The sequence below is a fragment of the Xylaria bambusicola genome (assembly GCF_022495145.1).
Source record: "Xylaria bambusicola strain CBS 139988 unplaced genomic scaffold F5B22scaffold_26, whole genome shotgun sequence".
In the NCBI taxonomy this organism is placed as follows: Eukaryota; Fungi; Ascomycota; class Sordariomycetes; order Xylariales; family Xylariaceae; genus Xylaria; species Xylaria bambusicola.
Window position 1 is genome coordinate 287,398 of NW_025953579.1, and position 21,695 is coordinate 309,092.

The following is a 21,695-nucleotide window of genomic DNA, read 5'->3' on the forward strand; positions in this document are numbered from 1 at the left end:
AATCTCGGCAATTCTCAGAACAACCAACCATAATCCTCTCTACAAATCAATTAATCAGCCATAACCACCAGTCTCGGCAGAAACCTCAGTATAGATCAAACTATCGGCAATGTAATGACTAGCGCGCAGTATAACAACAGTTACTGAAGCTATTTGCAATATAATAATATGCTAAGGCTGTAAAAGTGTGTGGTCAGCCAAATCCTCCTTGGCCTTGGTGGGCTTGACTCTAACTCTGTATGCAAACTGACTGCCAGCCCTGACCGCTTAGGTCTCATTGGTCTGTTCCATGAAGGGAGGTCTGCATAATCTCGCTTCCAATTTGCCTGCATGTCTCTTGAAGGTCACGAGTAGACTGTATTACCCCTGTCGCCGTAGGCGAACTGCATGTTCAGCTGTATGCGCATGTAACATGCATTCTGTATTGTGGAGAAGCTACAGCATCTTTGTGAAAATTCAAGCATCGTAAACAGTCTACCAGACCAACTGAAATGGCTTTGAACCTCCTTAGAGATTTGCAGGAGCTCAGCAACGCCATCAATCCCAGAGATTGGTACAAAAAGGTGCGGAAAGTTGGCCTTGGACATCCTTGATCCATCACAGGGACTCTGCGGGATTCTAAGCCCCTGCTAACATAATACCCTTGTCACTTCAATCCCAGGGCTGAGATGTCTCGAAACGGATCAGAGTAGGTAATCCGTGCCCCAATTTCTTTGGAGATAATCGAGAAACTTTGTTCCTATCTCACGGTCATTAGGGTTGCATCCAAGCTCACATGATGCAGTAATAGTTAAAGGAAAGATTTGAATTATATTGTAACATTAGAGCGACCTGAACTACTAAGCAAGTCGTAGTGTGAAGATCTCCTAGTCAAAATGCCCTTCAGCATTTCCAGCCTTCCAATTTCGTCGAACATAGCTTGTGAGGTTCATGAAAACTGCCCACTCTATCATGCGATTCTAGAACCTTGTACCCATGTTTACGGACAACTAGTTAACCTTTCTATTCACCTGGATCTGCGAAGACATCAGGAGGTCGTGGGCTGAGAATTCTAGGGTTAGCCACATTCTACCCCGCTTTCAACCTGTCTACACCACATTATCATAAACTGTCGGCTATGTGGTGAGGATTCACGACCCTTGTCGCTTATCGGCTTGCATGCTTACAGAACCAGCATGAGGCGTCCCAATGCGGGTGGGAACAGAGGTAGACGGAAAGCTGGCCTAGTAGAAGCCTACTATGTATGTAGGCAGATCGCGCCAGTACACCTTCGATAACTAAACCTCAACACCTTCACATCGCGGCCTTGAATGAAGTTGACACGCCATGCAGTGACCCTAAGCAGCCCATTGAAAATCTAAGTCACTAGAAATATGTCTTCGTACATGTATGCGAAACTAGAGGAGAACCGTGAGACAAGGCTCGCAGACATACTGCCCGGTAAGTTGGATGACCCGGTTCGCGTCGCGTTCCGCGTCGCGACAATCCCTAATAGTCAGACCGCCTCCAATATTCCGGAGGAAGACTACCCTCATTACGAAGCGCTGTCATATGCCTGGGGCCCATTAACAGACACAGTCGACGTTCTCATCGTGAACGGCAATGTCTCCACCATCCCCGTGACCCGGAACCTCGAGGAGGGACTGCGGCACCTCCGCTACGAGGACCGGCCCCGCACCATGTGGATCGACGCCCTGTGCATCAACCAGGTAAATCTCCGCGAGCGCAGTTGGCACGTCGCCAAGATGTGCAACATCTACGCTGCTGCGTACCGCGTTGTCGTCTGGCTCGGGCTCGAGGCCGACGATAGCGCCTATGCGCTCAATGAACTAGCAAAGTTGGGCAACCAGCTCGATGTCGCCTACAGCACCGAGAAGATCACGATCCTGTCGCCCGTCCACGGAGAGCCACCTCCACGCGACGAGACCACGTTAGAGTTGCGCTTCGGCAAGCGCGAGCTCAAGGCCGTGGCGGAACTCATAAATCGCAACTGGTTTGGCCGCCTGTGGATCCGACAGGAGATATATGTGGCCAGCTCGGCGTCGGTGCTATGCGGCCGGACCGAGGTGCCGTGGGAGGCGGTGGCTCGCGGCTTGTTCTGTGTGTGGCAGTGGCCCAAGCGTGATGTGCTGGAGGTGGAGGTGCTGAGCCAGCTGGCCGCCCGCCTTGACCTTGTGCGCCTGCTTGTCGACCGAAGTCGTCATATGACGTACAAGTATCTACGCCGAGAGCTTGCGGGTGTCCATTGGACTGACCCCCGTGACGCCGTCTACGCCGTCCAGGGGATGCTGAGGCCCAAGGACCGCTCAATCGGCGTTGTGCCCGACTATTCACTGCCGCCCGCGCGTGTCTACACCGACGTCGCCGTCCGCGTCATGCAGGCACAGGAGTCGTTGGATGTTACGACTTCGTGTGACATGGCCCAACACTACATGGAGGGATTGCCGAGCTGGGTGCCCGACTGGTGGACGCATACAGATATGAAAATGGAGGTTAGTAAATTGCAAGATGCTTTTATTTATAAGTCCCCCCTTTTTGAGTCTATTTCAACGCTTGGATTTTTTGGGGTGATTGAGCCCGTTTAGCAACCATTTAGTTTTGAACACGTTAGTAAGAATTACCTTATGTCTCCTACTCTCATCACTATTATATAAGTAGTCTCATTCTTACAATTTATTTACAGGGCACAATGGAACCGTACTGGTACGCGTCGGGTCCTATATATCCATTATTCAGCTATCTTGGAGACGGCGTCCTTCGCGTAGCGGGTATTCGCGTGAGCACCGTCAAGAGTGTCAGTCTTATGGAGCCGCGTCCCGGAGCCGAGTTCAACCCCGACTTCCTACGAAGCCTGCGGAGCCTCCCACTACTAGACGCTCTGGAACCCGGGGCAACGTACGTCGACGGCACGAGCCTGCTTGAGGGATACTGCCGACTTTTCTGTTGCGAGCGCTTTGACGAGGATACCAACCTCTACAGAGAATGGGTCGCAACACGTGATGAGTGCTCGGCGGCGCTACGGGAGATTCTGTCATCAGACATGGCAGATCCGCTTCACGACAAGGCGAGCCCGGGCTTCAAGCTCATGCGCTTGGCACATGCCTACTTGCGTGGGCGTTGCTTCTTCCGCACCACCCACGGCCACTGTGGCTCTGCGTCAGAGGCAGCGCAGCCGGGGGACCTGGTCTGTGTCTTTATCGGATCCAGCAGACCGTCGCTACTTCGGGCCGTGGACGGCGGCGCTAGCGGATCGGGGGGTTCGAGATGGCGGCTAGTATCAGATAGCTACGTTCCTGGCCTTATGGCGGGTGAGGCAGTCCATGGTCGCCTCCCTAGTTACTACAAGCCGACGCAATGCCGGCCTCCTGGCGATTCGCATAAGTGGCGTAGCGGCATTAGGGATACACGGACGGGCGATCTGCTGTGGCATGGCTCGTTGGTTCGTAAGTTGCTGGGCCTCCCACCGGGTGGCGATGAGGACGGACATAGGCGCAAGATCCGGATCACTGTGGACGAGTTTCAGCAGGCTAATGTACAAGTGGAAGATTTTGAACTGGTGTAGACTGACACACTACAATTATTTTAATTCGGATAATAATTAACCTAGGGAAGAATTTTAGCCGAGTTAACACTGATACGAGTGGGATTGATCCGGCCTTTCCTTAGTACCTACCGTTGAGACTCAATAGGTGTTGCAGAGTCAGTTTCCGGAAAAGAAATTCTCTTAGTACTCCGACTATTTCGAAACGCTTATTCGCTAGCTCTATGATATTGTCGATGTACGACGTTTAGGACAGCCAGATAGTTTGGTTCCGCCTATGCCTAATAGCCTCCATCCGTCATGTTAAAAACAACGGAATCATTGAGTATGAGTGATGCACCGCTGTTTCTGTCAAGAGTAGTACATGTGATCCCATTAGATTATCTAGAAGTCTAAGTTACAATACAGTTATCTGGCTGGATGAAGGTCTTATATACAGATTCCCAGCATTCCAGTATGTGGAACGCAAGTATCACCGCCTTCCCTTTCTGACAGTTTCAGTCTCAAACCCTGTTATAAAAATAAAAGAAGAGTGACGCAGTTATCCTTCACTTCGACTAATAATCAGATGTGATATGAACTTGTACCGCGCCAATATTCTCTTCGCCGTTCTCATCCTGGACGATATGTTCCCAGTGATGAGGAGGAGCCCCGTTTTTCTCAATCGCCTCTTGAAACCATTCTTTCAACCTCTTGATATGGCTAGGAGGACTCCATTCCATCAGGATTCCGCCGCGAGACTTGGACACAGGCCCCAGAAACAAGAGCTGCCCGGATGACCCTAGATCGAACTTCTGGTGCCCAATGTCGTCAGAAAATTCACAATGACGGCCATCCCATTGCAGAACACCAGGCTTCACAGCTTCTTTATTGATCGTCATAATCGTCTCTAGGAGACTGGAATGGCCATTGTGATGCTGTTGCTTACATTCATACAGTCGAGACCGCCGCAACACGAGGCAATGCTCCGTCACGATCGCGACAGCGCAGGAATCCTTGGTATCCGCTAGCAGACCAGACCACCGAAAGGAAGAATGCGGGAATATGGCGGTCCACTGCGTGCTCTTGTTAGATGTCCAGAACGCAAGGAGGGCGTGATTAGCGTCCGTGCCCGTATGCGCCAACACTTCGATGGACGTCGCAACGGCCTTTCCAAGATCCTCTCGGAGTTCAGGTCGATCTCTGTAAAGTCTTTCGAACGTGCGGATATCAGTGTTCCTCAAGGCATCAAAGTAAAGCTGCCTTGAGTCCTCGTGACCCCAATTGAAGCAAATGGATTCAAGGTATTTCTCCATCATACGAGATCCGAGAACCCGGGCCAGTCGCACCCTTCTCGCGTTTCCTGAACACGCGCTGACTTCGATTCCTAGCCGGTGCGCCAGGATGGACGGGTTCCGTTGCGTCGGTGCGTTGGACCATGAGGCGAGAAATCGGTCTTTCATCGTGGACCCTTCACGAAGTTTGAATGACTCCGCGTATTGCACACCCAAACCCAAGCCGCTCAGACTGGTCGTCACGGTCTGGGCATCGCGTTGTTTCGTGTCTTTCCTTGTACCATGGGTGCTCAGACGGTTTAGCTCTAGCATGCGCCGCGTCCACCGCACGGAGTTAAGCTCACAGCTCGGGTTTTTATGAAATCTCGGGCCTCGGGCTCCTATCAGTAGGCGTATATTGATATTACGCGGAGGGAAACTGGAAGCTCCGTCTAGGTCAAGCGGATCTTGTGTCCAGTGTGCGAATATCTCACCGGGTAGAAGCTCGGGCTCGGTAGAGCTCCATTCCCACTGCACGATCCACCCTCGACCAACATTGTATCGAAGTACTGGTGCATCTGCCTCTGACGCACTCAGATCTGTTACCTCTCCTATTAACTGTCGTGTCGCCCAGACCGGTCCCCATATGTAACTGAAGTCTTGGATCGTGGTTGAAATGTAAAGTGGCGTATGAGTGTACGGTCTCACGACATCTTCTACATCTTCGAAGACCCAAACCTGTTGCTGGTGCAGATACTCATCAAGGCATCGGAGTGAGCGACGCCTCAATACTATCGTCTTTGAGATGGTAATTTCGTCCCCGGTGGATTCGAGATACCTGTGGTCAAACCGCTGCGTATGAGCCCCTGAAAAGCAGATGATCGCGATATCAATGAATCTTGCAATGATAGTCGCGTAAACCTCAAGGACGTCCTGGGAGTTGACGGGTTCTTCGCTATTGGCTGAGAAGCCATCAAACCCCCATTCGTGCATCTTCTGTAGACATTGCTTTGTGCTATGAGACGCGATGTGTGCCCGAGCTTGACGAATATCTTCTCCTGTGATCCTCTGTAAGGTCGCCACATCCGGTCTTTTCCGGCTAACAACAAGTGCATTGATGCTATCCTGGTAATGCTTATTCTTCATCAGGTGTTGATAGTTATGCTGGGCCGTATCCAGCACTTCGATACACTCTTCAACCGCCATCGTTGCGGCTAGATGAGGCATAGATTGGCACGTCTTGGAGTTTTCCACAACTTCTTGCTCGAGCAAGTCTAGTTCCCGAGCCCATTTTCTAGGGTTGGAAAGATGGATATCGCTGTCCAAGTCAGGGGGTAAGTCTATGGAGCCTTCATCCATGGTTTCGGCTTCCGAGGCGTTGTCAGTGGTGTCACTGTCAAAGCCGTCATCTTCCAAGCTCGGCACGGTTTTCCTGGATGGTAAACTAGAAGGCCCTTCGCCCGGGTCTGGATCTTGCTGCTCAGCATCTCCATCCCACTCGATCTGATCCGCACCAGTCGGGTCGTCTCCCGCCAATAACTGAGCGATTGTGTTGTATTCTAAGTCGAGGGCATAATCTAGGGGCGTCATGCCGCAATCGTCCTTCATGTTGGTATGTAGACCATGGCTACGGAGAAGTCTCACGAGGCTCTGGTGGCCTCGAATCACGGCCCAGCAGAGCGGGGTGCGACCCTGGGAGTCTTTCATGGTGATATCTGCCTCGTCTAGAGAGCTCAGAAGCTCTCTGACCGCCGGCTCATGTCCATTTCTAACGGCCCATAGCAATGGGGTCATTCCCTGGGCATCCTTAAGACAAGGGTTGGCTAGTCGCGATGCAATAAGCCGTCTGAGAACAATACTCTGCCCATTTCCCGCGGCCCATGATAATGGGGTACGACCGTCATCATCGCAGCTGTTGCAGTCAACACCATGTGCGTCGAGAAGCACGTAAAGAACCTCTATGTGTCCATTTCCAGCTGCCCATGACAATGGAGTTCTGCCGTTCTCATCCTTAAAGTCTGGCTTCGATCTCTCTGTGCCAAGGAGTAGCCGCGTTATTTCTGCCTGCCCTCTTCGCGCCGCCCATATTAGCGGTGGGTTGGGATCAGTAACATTCGTTTCTAGCAGAAGTCTAGCAACCATCTTGTGGCCATGCTCAGAAGCGAGCGAGAGAGACGATCGAGACTCGCCATCCTTAAAGTCTGGATCAGAGATGCCGATTTGCAGAAGAAACCGAACTACTGCGTCGTGTCCATTCAAGGACGCCCAAGATAGTGCTGTTCGCCCACTGTCGTCCACCATATTCGGATCGTCACCGTTATTGCATAGAAGATGTACAACCCCTAGTTTCCCCCTTTCCGAAGCTAAAGAGAGAGCTCTTCGACCACCCTCGTCTCTGCATGAAAGGTCTGATCCGAATCCCAATAGCAGCTTGGCTACTTCTTCATTTCCCACTTCTGATGTTGCCGCCCAAAGGAGTGGAGTTCGGCGATACTTGTCATCCGTGCTTGCGATGTCTGCTCCCTTCTCAAGTAAAACTCTAACTGCTGCACTGTGTCCTGCCTCAGCAGCTAGGGATAGTGGAGTTCGCCCCCATATGTTTCTAGACTCGATATTAGGACTACTGCCCGAGCCTAGATACATGAACTGTATAAGCATAGCAGCGTGACCACATGCCGACGCCCAAGAAAACGGCGTTTGGCCCTTCTCCGTATCCTGAAGCTCTAGTTCCGCACCAAGGTCAAGAAGAAGTTGCGCTATCCCTTCAAAGCCATTTTCCGCGGCGATGCACAGAGCCGTTTGCCCATACTTGTCCCTCTCGTTGGGGTCGAACCTGTAGGCTCCCATCAGCAGTCTCATGATGTCCTCCTTATTGCTCTCGGCTGCCCAGAATAATGCTGTTCGGCCGAATAGCGTATCCTTTGCGGTTAAATCGGTTCTGTCCTGCGAAAGAAGCATTTTTACAATGTCGAAGTGCCCGTTTTCGGCCGCATATGACAGTGCTGTGCGGTTGTACTTGTCTAGCAGGGCTGGATCGGCGTTACTCTCCTCTAGCAGGACCTTCACCACGTCATCACAACCGTTTTGTGCAGCCCACGACAGTGGTGTGCGGTTATATATGGGTTCTTTGATGTTGGAATCATCGCCTTTTTGGAGCAGAAGTCTTACTACGTCCGTGTGATTCTGCTGGGATGCCCAAGACAGAGGTGTCCGCATGTGAATGGTATCCACTGGGTTCAATTCCACCCCTTTGGTTTCCAGGAGGAGCCTTACGACAACTGAATGTCCGAACTGTGCAGCACAAGACAAGGCGGTCTGGCCGTTTGAGCTTCTCGCGTTAGGGTCCGCACGATTAGACTTCAATAGGACTTCCACAATAGAATCGTATCCCTCGCGAGCCGCCCACCACAGAGATGTTCCACCATAGTCCATGTCTTTGTTATTTGGATTCGTATCGCCAGCCTCAAGGAGGAACTTGACGATATCAAGATGCCCGTATCTGGCCGCCCACCAGAGGGGAGTTTGACCAAATTTGTCGGGCGAGTCTTCGACGCCGTCTTTTTTCACCAGTAGCTCCACGATGAAAGAATGTCCTCCTTCTGCTGCCCATGACATAGGTGTCCGCCCATGTGCATCGGCTACTTTAAGATGGTGGTGTTTGCGAGATAGTAGTTTGACCATTATGTTATCAAGTCCTTTTTCAGCGGCCCACGACATGACCGACCTTCCGCTGTGGTCCGTGGCTGTGATAGGGACCTGCCCTGCTTCCAGCAGCTTCTCAGCAACGAATTCATGTCTTTTTTGGATGGCGTACCAGATTGGAGATCTGACCCATCGGTCCCGGTCATCCTCAAGCGAAACAATTCCTCTTGATAGGATAGCGTCCACGACATTCACATGGCCATTCTCAGCAGCGTATGACAGCGCACTTCTGCCATCGCTATCCAAGAGGTTTCTCTTGTCCGAATAACGTTCCATTAACGCTTCTGTTGCTTCGCGGAGACCAAAGTACGCAGCTACATGAAGAGGTGTGAAATTTTCCGGCGTCTTTTGACTATACCCAATATCCCTACATTCAGAGGCTAATGTTGCTTGTAGTGATGCCTGCATATTGTTTCCACTTTTTAGGAAGTTCATGATCAAATCCATTACCGGGGAGCCCGTATTTGAGAGCTTTCGGCAATGAGCCCCCCAATACCTCGCAGCGTACGAATAAAGGGGGTATGACCGCAAACGTTCCTCAAAACTAGAATCCGTCGGACAAGCACCAGTCTCAAAGATACGTAGAGATAGGTAGGCAAGTAAAGCGGTGGCAATATCTGCCTCTGCTTGTGGAACCAGTTCATACAGTTTTGTATGCAGGTATTCGTATGCTGAGAGGTGAACGATTCTAAGGATGCCGGTTTTTTCCTCTAAGGTGACTAGTCCGTTGCAAAGGGATACAATATGCTCGATTTCGGGCAAGTTGTCCTCGTCAAAATCGTCTTCGCCAGGTTCCACCGCAAGCGCATGTTGAAGTTCGGCTTTCAGGAGCGGTCTCTCCTGAAATACGAGCCACGAGAGCACTCGATAAGCCAATCTGCTACTCTCCAAGTCTTGTGAAGATACCCTTTCTATGATATCATCATAAACCATCGATAGCTTCGTAGTAGTGCTAGACATGTTCTCGAGGGCCATTTTCACTGCCTTGGGCGACCATTTCCCCGATAGTGATTCAAGCAAGTGACGTGCCATCAAGAACCTGATGTAGTTGAGGTTAGTGTATCCATTTTTGCCACGAAGTTCAAGTGATTCACTCTTACATTCCCCCTGAGACGTCAAGAATCCTTTGTTTGATCTCAATTTTCAATTCGGGATTTCGTTGAACGAACCCAGGCAGCTGTGATATCCCCTCATCCAGGTATTGAACTATGTCGTCCCTTGAACCTCTCATATCGACTACTTGAGCCTTTTCAAATTTCGATTCTATAGAAGGATCGATTCTAGAAGTTGCAAAGATATTCACTCCACATTTGGCCTGAAGTTGAAAGACCGACTGAAGCAATTTAGTTCGACAGTTGTTTAGGGATTTGCATTCGTCCAGAGCATCTATTACAATAAATACCCTGGAGTAAATAGCTGTCACCGCTTCAAGACAAGCTAGGATCTCTTTGAGCAGTGGTCGTGACCTTAGCCGGCTATGGCTGTCATAAAGTGCTTTGACGCTGTCGGGAAGTGTCCGCTGACTCTCGCTCAATTGCTTCAATAAACTCAACAACAAGTCCTCTGGTGTGTCCTGCTCTCGGTCTCTGTAGTTCAGGTATATGAATGCTACACCAATTGAAGTGTTACGAGAAAAACGTGTTGTGAGATCTGCAATCACCCCAGACGTCAATATGGTTTTACCTGCTCCGGGAAGACCACGGCATAATAGCGTTCTCTTGGGACTTGCTAGCCATATCTGGAAGTCTTCTGATTCAAGCAGCCACATGCCTGTCCCAGGAGTGCGTATTCGGGAGAGATCGTGCTGTTGGGCGTTGAAATCACGAATGGTTAGCCATTCAAGTATATCGCGACCCCTCGCTTCTGTATACATTGATGTGTATGTGTTGCCTGGAATTTTCTTCGGTCAGTGTATGCCCTCGGCTTGAGCTAATATTGTCTGAGGTTTCGGGTGGTCTGGCTCACCTATGTGCACACGGCTAGTCGTTCTGACCGCACTGACATTGCTTGCTGCGACGATACCGAGAAGTTCTTTCGCATAGGCAGCTGCTGTCATTGCCGCATATCGTTGCCAATTCTTTGTTTTGTATGAGTCGCAGTAATCGCTTATACCGCGAATGATCAAACAGGGGGTAATATTCATCAACCCCGCCGCTTCCATCTCAAAGCAGAGAATATCATCTGCTGCAGAAAGTTTATCGCGAAGAACAGCATCTTTTAGTACCTGGTTACCTGAGGCAATTGTGCCGTAGTGAACCATTGGGGTATCGTATTCGATTCGTGGTGCTCGAGCTATCAAGGCTGCTGGATCTTCCAGTTCTGAGAATTGAACATTGCTTTTGAATAGCCTGTCGCTGTCGGTGTCTTGGCGTCCATATGAGCTTCGAAGGCGCGGATACCTATGTAGTGCGGCATCAATGTTCTCGTTTATGCTGTGACCGTTTATCTCATGGTCAGCTCTGAGCCGGGAAAGGGCAGACCTAAGCAGTACTGGTGGCGCGTCAAAGGAGCCGGTCCGTCGGAACTCGCCATTTTGAATGGCTTTCCCAAAGTCCCACTGAATCACACCGCTGTTCGCACCCTGAGGCATGCTGACGGCGACGTCGCCGAGACGGATATCATGGCGCTCGCTTGGGACGCCGCCCCCAATGCCAACACTCAGGCAAAACCTGATGTTGGGAAAACTGTGAACCAAGTTCGAAACCGTTCGAGATGTGGACGCGGTGCCATACATTCCTTCCGGCATGGTTGCAATTATCACGTTGTGCTGTCCTATCCTTCCAGCGACATATTGATTCTCATCTCCGGAGGGTATCGACAGTGTTGAGATGTCAAGCTCCTCGTCAAGGAATGCCCTAGCCGAAACAAATTCTATGCCCAGAGCGCAAATCCATCCAATTGTGTAGTCTTCGCGATCAGACATGGTCATGCAGCATCTGTGATGTGATTTTCAAGAAAGCCGGCTCTAGTTGAAATGGGACTGGCCAGTTGTTAAGGATAGTAGCATCCTTCTTACGGAATTATTGAACTCAGAAAAGCCGTGGATGAAGCCAAATACAAGATTAATGCGATATTCTAGTACTGGCATCATGGTGTAGTGTAGACCGAGTAATCTGAAGGAGATGACCAGAGGATCCGCGACCTACTCAAAGCGGGGTCGAACTAGGCACCTATGCACAGCCACCGCCAGCGAGTAAATATTGAGAAATACATATTGTAGGTACTTCTATATTGTCGGATTCACCAATGGGACGAGCGCCTTAGGGATGGAGAGCCACGGCATTGCAGAGCCACAAGGTGAAAGTCGAGGTCTAGTACCCGAATTGGAGGTTGTCGCATTTGATAGAGGAAGCTCTATTGGAGGCAAGCGGTCGCTTTTCTTACATAGACAAATAGCTGCCGCAAATACCACGACACGAATGGAGCCAGATACATGCCGGTCGGGCCCCAATAGTGACAGCAGCAGTGATGCGTGCGAATACGACGCCGATTTCCCCAGAGCTCAGAGGGCTAGGCGACGGCAAAGAGAGAGATCTCGCCATCCATATGTACGCTACAATCACATCCCCTAGCCTTCGGACAAGAGCGTAAGGCGGAACTGACCATCATGGTGCAACGAAGCCATGGCGTCACTTTCATCTTCCAAGGGGCCCTGCGGACAGCAACCAACGGGCTGTTTATGCAATTGAGTCTGACTCCGAGAGTGAGACAGTGCGACGGGACGAAATCGTCCTCCAACCCAAGGTGGCTAGTTCTACGGGAGAGCGTAGAGATGACGAAACTCTCCAGCCTGTATCACAAGCTGGAGATCACCTCCGTACTGAAAGGGAGAATCCTTCCATTGCTCTTCATAGCTGTTCATACTGTAGTGACCTTCAACTCAACTTGCAGAGGCACATTGAGAGTAGCAAAGCCGCAATCGACCTACGCCGTCTTCGGGTCGGTGCGGATAAAGGCTGCTTACTATACTCCTTGCTCCTCATAAATATCGACGACTTCAGTGATGTATCAGTAGCGCCTAATGATCATATCGTTACCGCTCTATCCAACTCAACCATTCACTTCTACTCGAGCTCAGCGGGTGAAATTGGACATTTCGACCTCTATGCAATCCCAGGTATGTCGCATCATTACATTGCTGGTACTTCTTGTCCTACTCCTCATTGTTGAAAGTATGTATGGTAAAAGAGTCACTTCATGTATACGGTACAGGAAAGGGGCACGAAGGGCCTTGATGGCCAGTCATGTATATAAACCGGTCTTCCCACCTCACTCAGATCAAGTAGTTCAGTTGAATGTAACCCTCATATACCTTCCATTTCAGCACTCATCATCTCTAGGGCAGCTCAAATCCCCCGGATTCGCTCACTGCCAGCTCCCACCCAACCTGGCACCAAACTCCAAACTCAGTTTCGACAGGTTGAAGCGATGGCTTGGTGAGTGCCACTCTAAGCACACTAGGTGCAGATCATTTCAGATCGAATACATGCCCAAGAGATTGTTAGAAGTGACTGGGAGCATTGAGCGACCGAGTATACGGTTATGCACAAACCTCCCCGTTGGTCCGTACGTGACACTCAGTTACTGTTGGGGCCGAGACCAACTTTCGAAAACAACGAGAGAACGCTTAGAACGATACAGGCGTGATATTCCATTTCACGAGCTTTCCAAGACAGTCCAGGATGCAGCGACGGTCACATTAGGTGTCGGCCTGAAGTATCTATGGGTCGACGCTCTGTGCATAATCCAGGACGACGATCAGGATAAGCAAGAGGAGATTTCTAAGATGCACTTGGTGTACCGGGGGGCGTTCTTCACCGTTGCTGCGTCTAGCGCCGCGTCAAGCTACGACGGGTTTCTACATCCTCGAGTTCGATATCAACCTATAAAAGCCGCCGCGAGGACGGACGACAATGTCTTTACGGAAGTGCTGCTCTCGCCCGAATACGGAGGGTTTGTGTCCTCAGACCCACTGTTCCTCCGCGGTTGGACATTCCAAGAGACCCATCTTTCGACCCGTATTGCGGCGTACGGCCAGCGGGAGATGATTTTCTGCTGCCTCGAGGACACGCATAGCGACGGGGGTGCAGATAGGCCGGTCGCCACACAGGCCTTTTCCGGCGCCTTGGACCCCGGGAACCTCAGGTTTGGTTCGTTGGATCACCCGTACAGTTGGGCGCATATCATCAGTCAATACTCTCGCAGGAGCCTGTCAGTAGAGTCCGATAAGCTCCCAGGGATCGGAGCGCTTGCTGAAGAATATTCGCTCACGAAGACCGTTACGGATTACCTTGCCGGCATCTGGAGAGAGGGGTTTCTCCTCCATTGCCTGTGGAAGGTAGCGCCGTTTCGCGTCAGGCGGCCACCGACGTACGTTGCGCCGTCATGGTCATGGGCTTCCGTGATAGGGTCCATCGGCTATCCCTGGGAAGGACTCTTGCCTTCCAATATAGAGATTCCTTGTGTACTCTTGGACGCTAGGACCACGCTGAGTTCTTCCTACCGGTTCGGAATGGTGACGGGAGGCTTCATGAGCATCCGAGCTAGAACACGGGGACTTGTTTGGTGGAAACTCGACTCTGACAGAATTGGTCGCATCCCTTATGGTCGAGCAGCAGCCCTCGCTGCGTTCAAAACGACGGATGTACTAAGCGGAGACGCTCAGATCAGGTGCGAAGTGGACATCCCTAGGGAATGGCCTGCCAATACATACATACCGTTGGTAGGCGTGGAAATCTGCACTGTCATGAATATGGACCATATCAAAGCGTATGGTCTTGTGCTTGAGCGCGTCGACTCTGACTCGTATCGTCGGGTTGGGTGGCTAACTGTGTATGACGTAGAGGGTCGCGAGTACTGGTTCGACGATGAACTCGGACTCGCTCTGTGGCAGGACATACTGGTCAAGTAAAATGCACGCCTGGTCCGTCATGGCGTCCTAGTGTGTCGGGAAAAGGGCGGAGAGGGCGTTGCTAAGACAGGCCTTCATGTTTGAATGTTTCTCTACAACTCTATACTATTCCCTAGACAGGTCATAAGCGAAGCTGAAAGGAAACATCTTCATTGACACCTATATGATTCTTTCTTCTTTGCTGCGACTAATTAGCTTCGAACTTCATCATTGCAAGCAGCAGGCAACTAGTGTAGAGATGCATCAAAGTATTACTCAGCAGACGCGCCCAGGCCTCTGTTAGGACGAGGTTGGATCTGAAGTATACAGGTAGTAGCAGTCCTACTTTAGCTAGCTGCAGTATTTGCATATTGTATACTTCAAAAAACGTACCAAAATCAGGGGTTATAAGGTATAAGGTTGTCGTGGGTTGTTAATCAATACCTGTTTTTAATTATATATTTTAAAAGTATAATATTAATAAAATCGTTAAGTTTTATATTTCTTTAAGTTTAAATATTTATCAATAGATAAATTTATATATAAATTATATAAAAAGGTATGTGTAAGGTGCTAAAAGTGATAAAGGGTTATAGAAGTGATAGGATTGAAGGATCGTAAGAGTTGTTGAAGGTTAGTAGGAAGGTGTAGATAGTGTGGGGAAAACGGCGCTAGTGGTGCGTTACAGACCGTTACAGCTGCAGGCACCTGTATACTGCAGATCTAGTAGATCTAACCTCGTCCCTCTGTTATTATGTCAGTGGTATCTGTTGCAACATCGCCTGTATACCTACTGTTTGGATATGACGTTCTAAACAGTATGCCAGAGCTGTCATAACTCATTTTACTCCTGCTTTCTAAAGTCCGAAGTCATACAGCTTGCGATTCAATGGTAACAAACAGTCCACTGCATGTGAAAATTCTACCACACCCCCTCAGTCACCTGACAATCACGACAACAATATCCAACACGTCAGCGTCAGCCCTCATATTATTCCACCCCCAATGAATTGTGCTTCTCTATGGTCTCCTCCAAGAATAATTAAGTTACCTTCTTGCCTTCGCGCCATATTTCTTTATGGCTGGAAGCGGTCCTTCGCCTCTAATGCAGCGCGGGCACAGCGTCGGAGGGACAAACAGGATAGCTGGATGTGGAGAAATGTTAAAACACCTGTTCCTTTCCATGCACTGGCGAAGAATGATCTAGAGCCCTCTCTCGAGGCGGTATCAAGCAACACAACGTCCACATTTATCTGCAGCTACAGCTGGCAGCACTCCAAGAAAAAAGGAGTTAGAATACCTGGTATTTCCTTTCGAATATGACTCTTGTCGCCGGTTGGCTATTGACCACTCACAGGCGTCGCACCGATTTGGCGCAATGTGTCGCTCCCCGTGACAGTACCCCCTGACAGCAAGACTGTCTTCACTGCCCGGAACTTGCCGCAAGCCCCGCGGTACTATTTCGAGCCACTCTTCCGTGCAGCCGCAACAATGAATCCAAGTGTTAATTTTATGGACGTCGACATTGTAACCACTAGGAACAGCCTTCGAAAACTTTTCGCTTTTTGTGGGGGTGTCGGCTTGACAAGCTTCCGTGTCGATCTATCAATGATTCATAACACGCTATTCATAGAACGGTTTGAGAAAACTTCACGTGCGATAATGGGAGGGGCGGAAGAAACTGGATATGGCTCGAGCTTTGAGAAGGCATCCACTATCTTGCCGCGAGAAGCGAAAAACTGTGTCCAGTACCATCGCGCCCTGAAATACATGCTTGGTGAACTAAACTGCGTGGTCAGCTTCGAAGTCGATGCATTCTATCAGAATTTGGATGAGGATGGGAAAAAGGAAGAGGACGAAACTACAAACAACACAATGTTGGAAGAGCTAGCTTCAGACATCGGGGCACCCGGTATCAGAAGCGACACACCGAGAAATGAAGGCATGGCAGTCCAGATGCCAACTGTCGAGGCTGACACCAAACTTACGCCTCAATCAGCAGCAGCAGAAATCAAAACAACCACGAAGGACTTCGGTTCCTTCAGTCGTCATCTACCGCAATTGTGGTTCGGTCGAACGCCTTGGCTAATCAGAGCTCGTCACAGTGGAGGAACATTTGACAGGATTCTAATCCGGCGTGCAGGTGACGAATTTACGGCGTGGGAGGAAGAGCATCAGACAGAGTTGAGAAGGCTGGTGTCGCTTTTATCCCAGCTGCGAGAGGTTGTTAAGGAGAATGGTTCCAAGCGCTGTATAGGAATATTTGAAAGGCGGGCACGCGATCTAGAAATCAACCTTTTTGTTTCTGCCCGTAAGACCGGGGCACTCGCCGGGAACATGATCAGCAAGTTCTGGCGCTGAAAGGAGCGGCAGATTATTATAGAAGGGGACGAGCGGCTTATTTGCGACCGTAATTCTAAGATGAATATAATGTTGCGGCGAAGCGGGCGGAGAGTAACAGATTTTCCAATAATCCGTCGCAATGTGTTCGTTGTGAGAGCATCAATTGCTGTCAAAGGGCCACCACATGTACATAGCTATCGCCTCCTTCATCTCCTTCAAGGCAATCTCTGCCGTTAAGTACGTACTAGTAATTGTTACGTGAGCCGCATAGGGCGGTCAGCTGGTTCACTTGCACGCCTCTTTGCCATTCGAGTCAGGGTACGACTAACCTTCGCGGGACCCGTTGAGGCCTGTTACGCTAAGCTAGGACCCTCGCCTTTGGGATTTCCGGGCATATTATCGGACACGAATCAGCCACAATTGCTCTATCTCCCAGTTTCTATTTGAAGTTGCAAAAGCTAACGAATTGGCTAGTCAAAGACGCAGTCACAGTAACTTCTTTCAATGGAATCGCAACTTACATTGAACGATTCACTCTCTTCCAGCTGATATATCTCTTGTTTGGAGATCAGTTGGGATGGCATTCTGGGGTAATCAACATCCGTGTATATAGTGCACACTAGACTAGTCGCTATTTTTAGGGGTGTAGCAAACGGACATGGTACTACTGTATGTAATGATAGAGCTAACTGAATGGGCACTGGTGTAATTATATATGGAAAACGCCAAGTACGCTAAGTGAGGAATTAAAGCCATTGGATTGGACGTTCACCAGCTTCCAAAGAAAGTTAAACAGAGCATAGCATAACATGATCTCACGGGACGGAGACAACATTCAACCAAGCAAACTGCCGATGCGCCGGTACTGTAAAGGCCTCCCGGTAGGTAGTTGGCAACAGAGCTTGGTAGCATCTGCGCGATACCATGTACTTGCTGCCTGTAGTTACCATACATAGTATACGCAGTATCCCCAAGACCAGCTATTACCGTATGGCGAGAGTAGCAGTAAACCCATTCCTTAACCAGGCAGATCAGAGGTGTTGCAGCTGCATTATGGAATTTCCTAGTACATGGTTAAAATGCTAACGACTGAATGGTTCCATTACATGCGATTGGATTCAATAAAGAGACGAATGATGTATCCGAGCGGCGTGGAATTCAAGAAAGCCCACTTGGTTTCGCCAAGACAACAGCCACACTGCTCTTAAATTGTGACCTGCTGCTTTGTGTCTAAGTAGTTCAGGCCTACATGCGCTTCAGAGGGCGGTTTACGACTTAAGTGAACTTAGTAATATATTACACTTGCTTCGGCAACTATGATGTTGGCGCCCAGCTCTTAGTGTTACGCTACCATTCTTGGTTTGCTTACCTGTAAACCGCTCGTTCAGATGTCAGATTTAAAGCCTGTCAACTTATAGTGTAGTCCGGAGTCAGCATAATGCTATGGAACACTCATGGGAGGCTGACAAGGAAAATAAAAATAGCTATAACGACTTGTTCGAAGTGGGAGAGAGTAGATTGTCCAACATCAAGATTGACTATATAAACTGTTTGACTTATGCTCTCTATTACCGACCTCACACTTGCTCTGCACTCTATCTCAGCAACTCTTACCACGATCATCATCTTCTCAAGTTTTTCCTTCAACCGCTTCGCTCCAACAGAATAACTCCTTCATCATGCGTGCCTCTACCTCCGCCCTATTTTCCTTTGCGACTCTTGCTAGCGCCACTCTCTCGGGTTATCCCCCTGAGGGCAACATTGTCCTCACCGTAGGCGCCGGATCAAGCCTGGAGGGGTACCATCTGGTTGGACACTACAGCAATGGAGCAGGTTTCCCCAAATTTGTGCCCGCAGCCGATGTTGCCCAGGCACAGCAATCAGAATGGTATCTGAAGTGATGGAACTTTGGGCATTTCGCCTGGTACGCTCTTAACTCTGGTACGTATTATTCCCCGTTAGGGCTCTCGCCCGGGTAACCGTTTGCGGAAGAGTTGGTGACATTCCACTCGCGAGAAAAGAAACTGACGCTTGTCATCTTGTAGAGATCGACGGTACCACTTATCAGCTTAATATAGCAGATGGTTCATTCACCGGAGTTTACGAGTTCACCGTCCCACTAGACTACTATTCCAGTGATGATATCTGGAACCCCACGAATGATTCTCCTGCATTCAACTACTATGGTAACTAGCTACGGATTTTTCAATCCTCAGCGATGTTACGGAAATGGTCGCTAACTGCCTAATAGGTGACTCCACCAAATTCACGCACGCCTGCACCAGAGACGACGGAGACCTCCAGCTTGGCATTTACGGCACAGACAACCGTCCCTCGAACTGCGAACGGGTCCAGCTGGAGTACCAGCTAGTTGCCTAGATACACTTGCTATCCCGTCTCACATCTTGACAGAAGATAGAAGATTTCGAACTCGGGTGCAACTTTGACACGTTGATTAGATTGTATATAGTGTTTTGAAGACATAAAAATGGCTACTTGTCCTATCTCTTTTTAATTATCAGAGAGTACCAAATGTCAGAAAGGGAAGGCGGTGATACTTGCGATCCACATACTGGAACGCTGGGAAACTGTATATAAGACCTCCATCCAGCCACATAACTGTATTGTAACTTAGACTTCTAGATATCTAATGGGATCACATGTACTACTCTTGACACCAAATCCGCTGTTACCACGAGCTGGTCGCCGCCGGCGGCAAACCAGCGTGCTCACTGGAGACATGGAACGAGATGGACGAAACCCCGGAGGCGCGAGCGCAGATGCTGTTACCATGGCTCGGAGACCTGACGTCTCCGGATCCGGACGACCGGGGGTGTTCTCGCGATAGCTGACGTGCTGGAACGGGGATTTCCGGAAGAGACAACGCATCTGTCGAGGGGCTGACATCGCGAGCGAGGACAACTTCGACTCGTTTGTCGAAGAGAAACGGCGCTATTTCGAGTCCGCCGGGCTGAGCCAGATAAGCAAGAACCCAAACTTTGTGGAGACGAAATTACAAAACCTGAAGCTAAGAACAGAACATAAGACAAACCACCCCCCTCAAAAAAAGCCACCTCAAAACACGAGATTAAAGAATTGAAGCAGACTACACCAGATACCATTATCTAGCAATCTTCTAATTTCTCACCTTCAGAGTCAGGATTATGGACTATAATACATTCCTCTACCTCATCGTCGTTTTCAGAGTTTAATTCGATTATGTTCTAGTCAACTTCTGCCACCGTAACCTTGCCCTTGCCCTTGCCCTTCTTATCACCCAACATCGCCTCCTTTGTTTCTATTACATCTTTTATAGTCACAAAGTCCCTGTTTGGGTCAGGTAGGAATTCTTTACGCTTAGCTGGCTTTGCTCTATCTAGTGCAGTCATTAATATATCGACCTTCTCCTTTATAGTTGCTTGTTCGGCGGCAAGTTTATCGAAGGCCTTAGTGACCTTCCTAAACAGTTGACGAGCAGTAGGTTGATTGAGCATAGGCTCAACAGCAGCCAGATTTCTGGCTGTAACCAACACGTCCCTTGAACGTTTAGGCGTCTGCAGTGCTAACACACTGCTTGTTTCACCAAAGTCGGGTGTTGAAGGTGTGTTGACAATGGCCATCGACCCGTATCGCACCAACCTACTGTTCAAGGGCTTACTTCGGTCCCTAGGAAAGTCTGTATTCGTAGGGCCGCATTGTTCGCCCCACACCGAGTCAGAAGAGGCGGAGTTATCGCCAGTGGTCAAGTAATTGCCCTCCTCGCCTTGGATTGCAAGTATCACTGCCTTCTGCTTCTGGCAGGATCTTGGTCCCAAAGAGTCCGAACGCCCTCTCCCATCGATGGCCCTCGCTGGCATTTGCCTGTTGCGGATCAAGCTCCCGCACTTCTACACCGTACTGCCGAATACAGCATAAAAATGGTTTATTTAACAAATTGGACTTATTATAGCCCTTATTTTTTATGTCATTAGTTTTTCGTTACGAATATAGGTGATCAACATGTACTAACGAGCTTAGGGTTCTAGGTGAGTCACTATAAGTAGTTTAAATTGTAAACGCTTAGCTCATCGGTTTAAAATCTCTTGGATTATAGCATTGCATTATTTACTATAAACAAGTATCTAACATATCTACTGGAATGAGGTAATTTGGATTACCGCTAATACGCTTGCTAGCGGTAGTATTACGTAGTAAATAGATAAAAGAATGATTAAATAATTATAAAGGAAATCAAGAAATTGAATACCTCGCACTCTTTTGGCTTCATAACATTGCCAACATTATACAAATACAGCGGAGGCAAAGGAGAAGGGAATACTGGGATAATTAAACATCTAATTAATGCAAAAACACCTTTTTAGTCCGGACGTGCATCCTGCTACATAGCAGGCTACGCCGGCCATTAAGCACATCAAAATACTGCTTAAGAGAAACAGAACGAGAAACTCCAAAACTAGTAACGCGCAGACCTTTACACATCTACACGATGGCGGCAAAGAGGCTCTCAAAGCCAGCCACGCCGTGAGAAAGATTTAGCTCGAGCACGGGCCTTGAAACCTAGTCTGGTAAGCGATGAAGTGAGTTCCTTCTGCCATAGTAGAGGTGATTCTCTAAGTCCGTAAAGAGCCTTCTATAGTTTGAGTAACGTTCCAGGCTTCCGATACCCTGGGGGCATTCGCATATAAATTTCCTTGTCTGCTAGCGTAAAAGTATATATCTCTTCAGTGCTTGAGTATGGCTGTTGATCTCCTCTCACTACTAGCCTTGCTTTGCATTTGGTAAAGACCATGCTTGTTAAACTTATACACATATAGCCACATGCAGCCGCATGAATCACCTTTATTGGAATACTTATCACCTTCCGCTTGTCTATAACTGATCATAATTATATCTTTTCCATAATAGTAAATTCCCCATCCCCTATCCCATCTCACAACCAAATGGCCATCTTCTCTTCTTTACTATC

At 49.2% G+C, this 21,695-nt stretch overlaps 5 protein-coding genes across 5 annotated transcripts; 4 read left to right on the forward strand and 1 right to left on the reverse strand.

Moving 5' to 3' along the window:
* Positions 1-813: 813 nt before the first annotated feature.
* F5B22DRAFT_610326 (heterokaryon incompatibility protein-domain-containing protein) lies at positions 814-3,913 on the forward strand. The gene is made up of 4 exons (XM_047975191.1): positions 814-1,122; positions 1,175-1,241; positions 1,333-2,492; positions 2,684-3,913. The coding sequence occupies exons 3-4, from the start codon at positions 1,374-1,376 to the stop codon at positions 3,560-3,562; spliced, it is 1,998 nt and encodes a 665-aa protein (XP_047829976.1). The 5' UTR covers positions 814-1,122; positions 1,175-1,241; positions 1,333-1,373; the 3' UTR covers positions 3,563-3,913.
* Positions 3,914-8,063: 4,150 nt separating this feature from the next.
* F5B22DRAFT_636987 (uncharacterized protein) lies at positions 8,064-11,419 on the reverse strand (the record flags this gene model as incomplete). Its single annotated transcript, XM_047977371.1, has 5 exons — positions 8,064-8,085; positions 8,201-8,550; positions 8,815-9,535; positions 9,597-10,359; positions 10,462-11,419. The coding sequence occupies 5 exons, from the start codon at positions 11,417-11,419 to the stop codon at positions 8,064-8,066; spliced, it is 2,814 nt and encodes a 937-aa protein (XP_047829977.1).
* A 1,098-nt stretch (positions 11,420-12,517) lies between these two features.
* F5B22DRAFT_636989 (heterokaryon incompatibility protein-domain-containing protein) lies at positions 12,518-14,407 on the forward strand (the record flags this gene model as incomplete). The annotated part of the gene is made up of 2 exons (XM_047977372.1): positions 12,518-12,613; positions 12,821-14,407. The coding sequence occupies 2 exons, from the start codon at positions 12,518-12,520 to the stop codon at positions 14,405-14,407; spliced, it is 1,683 nt and encodes a 560-aa protein (XP_047829978.1).
* A 754-nt stretch (positions 14,408-15,161) lies between these two features.
* On the forward strand, positions 15,162-17,265 carry F5B22DRAFT_610336 (uncharacterized protein). Its single transcript, XM_047975192.1, has 2 exons — positions 15,162-15,689; positions 15,744-17,265. The coding sequence occupies exons 1-2, from the start codon at positions 15,392-15,394 to the stop codon at positions 16,745-16,747; spliced, it is 1,302 nt and encodes a 433-aa protein (XP_047829979.1). The 5' UTR covers positions 15,162-15,391; the 3' UTR covers positions 16,748-17,265.
* Positions 17,266-18,408: 1,143 nt separating this feature from the next.
* On the forward strand, positions 18,409-19,108 carry F5B22DRAFT_647433 (uncharacterized protein; the record flags this gene model as incomplete). The annotated part of the gene is made up of 3 exons (XM_047978870.1): positions 18,409-18,626; positions 18,692-18,915; positions 18,981-19,108. 3 exons carry the CDS (start codon positions 18,409-18,411, stop codon positions 19,106-19,108), a joined length of 570 nt encoding a protein of 189 aa, XP_047829980.1.
* Between the last annotated feature and the right edge of the window lie 2,587 nt (positions 19,109-21,695).

Coding starts and splice junctions, on each gene's coding strand:
- F5B22DRAFT_610326 (XM_047975191.1), top strand. CDS start 1,374: ATGTCTTCGTACATGTATGCGAAACTAGAGGAGAACCGTGAGACAAGG. Junction 2,493..2,683: donor ATACAGATATGAAAATGGAG/GTTAGTAAATTG, acceptor ATTTATTTACAG/GGCACAATGGAACCGTACTG.
- F5B22DRAFT_610336 (XM_047975192.1), top strand. CDS start 15,392: ATGAATTGTGCTTCTCTATGGTCTCCTCCAAGAATAATTAAGTTACCT. Junction 15,690..15,743: donor AAAAGGAGTTAGAATACCTG/GTATTTCCTTTC, acceptor GACCACTCACAG/GCGTCGCACCGATTTGGCGC.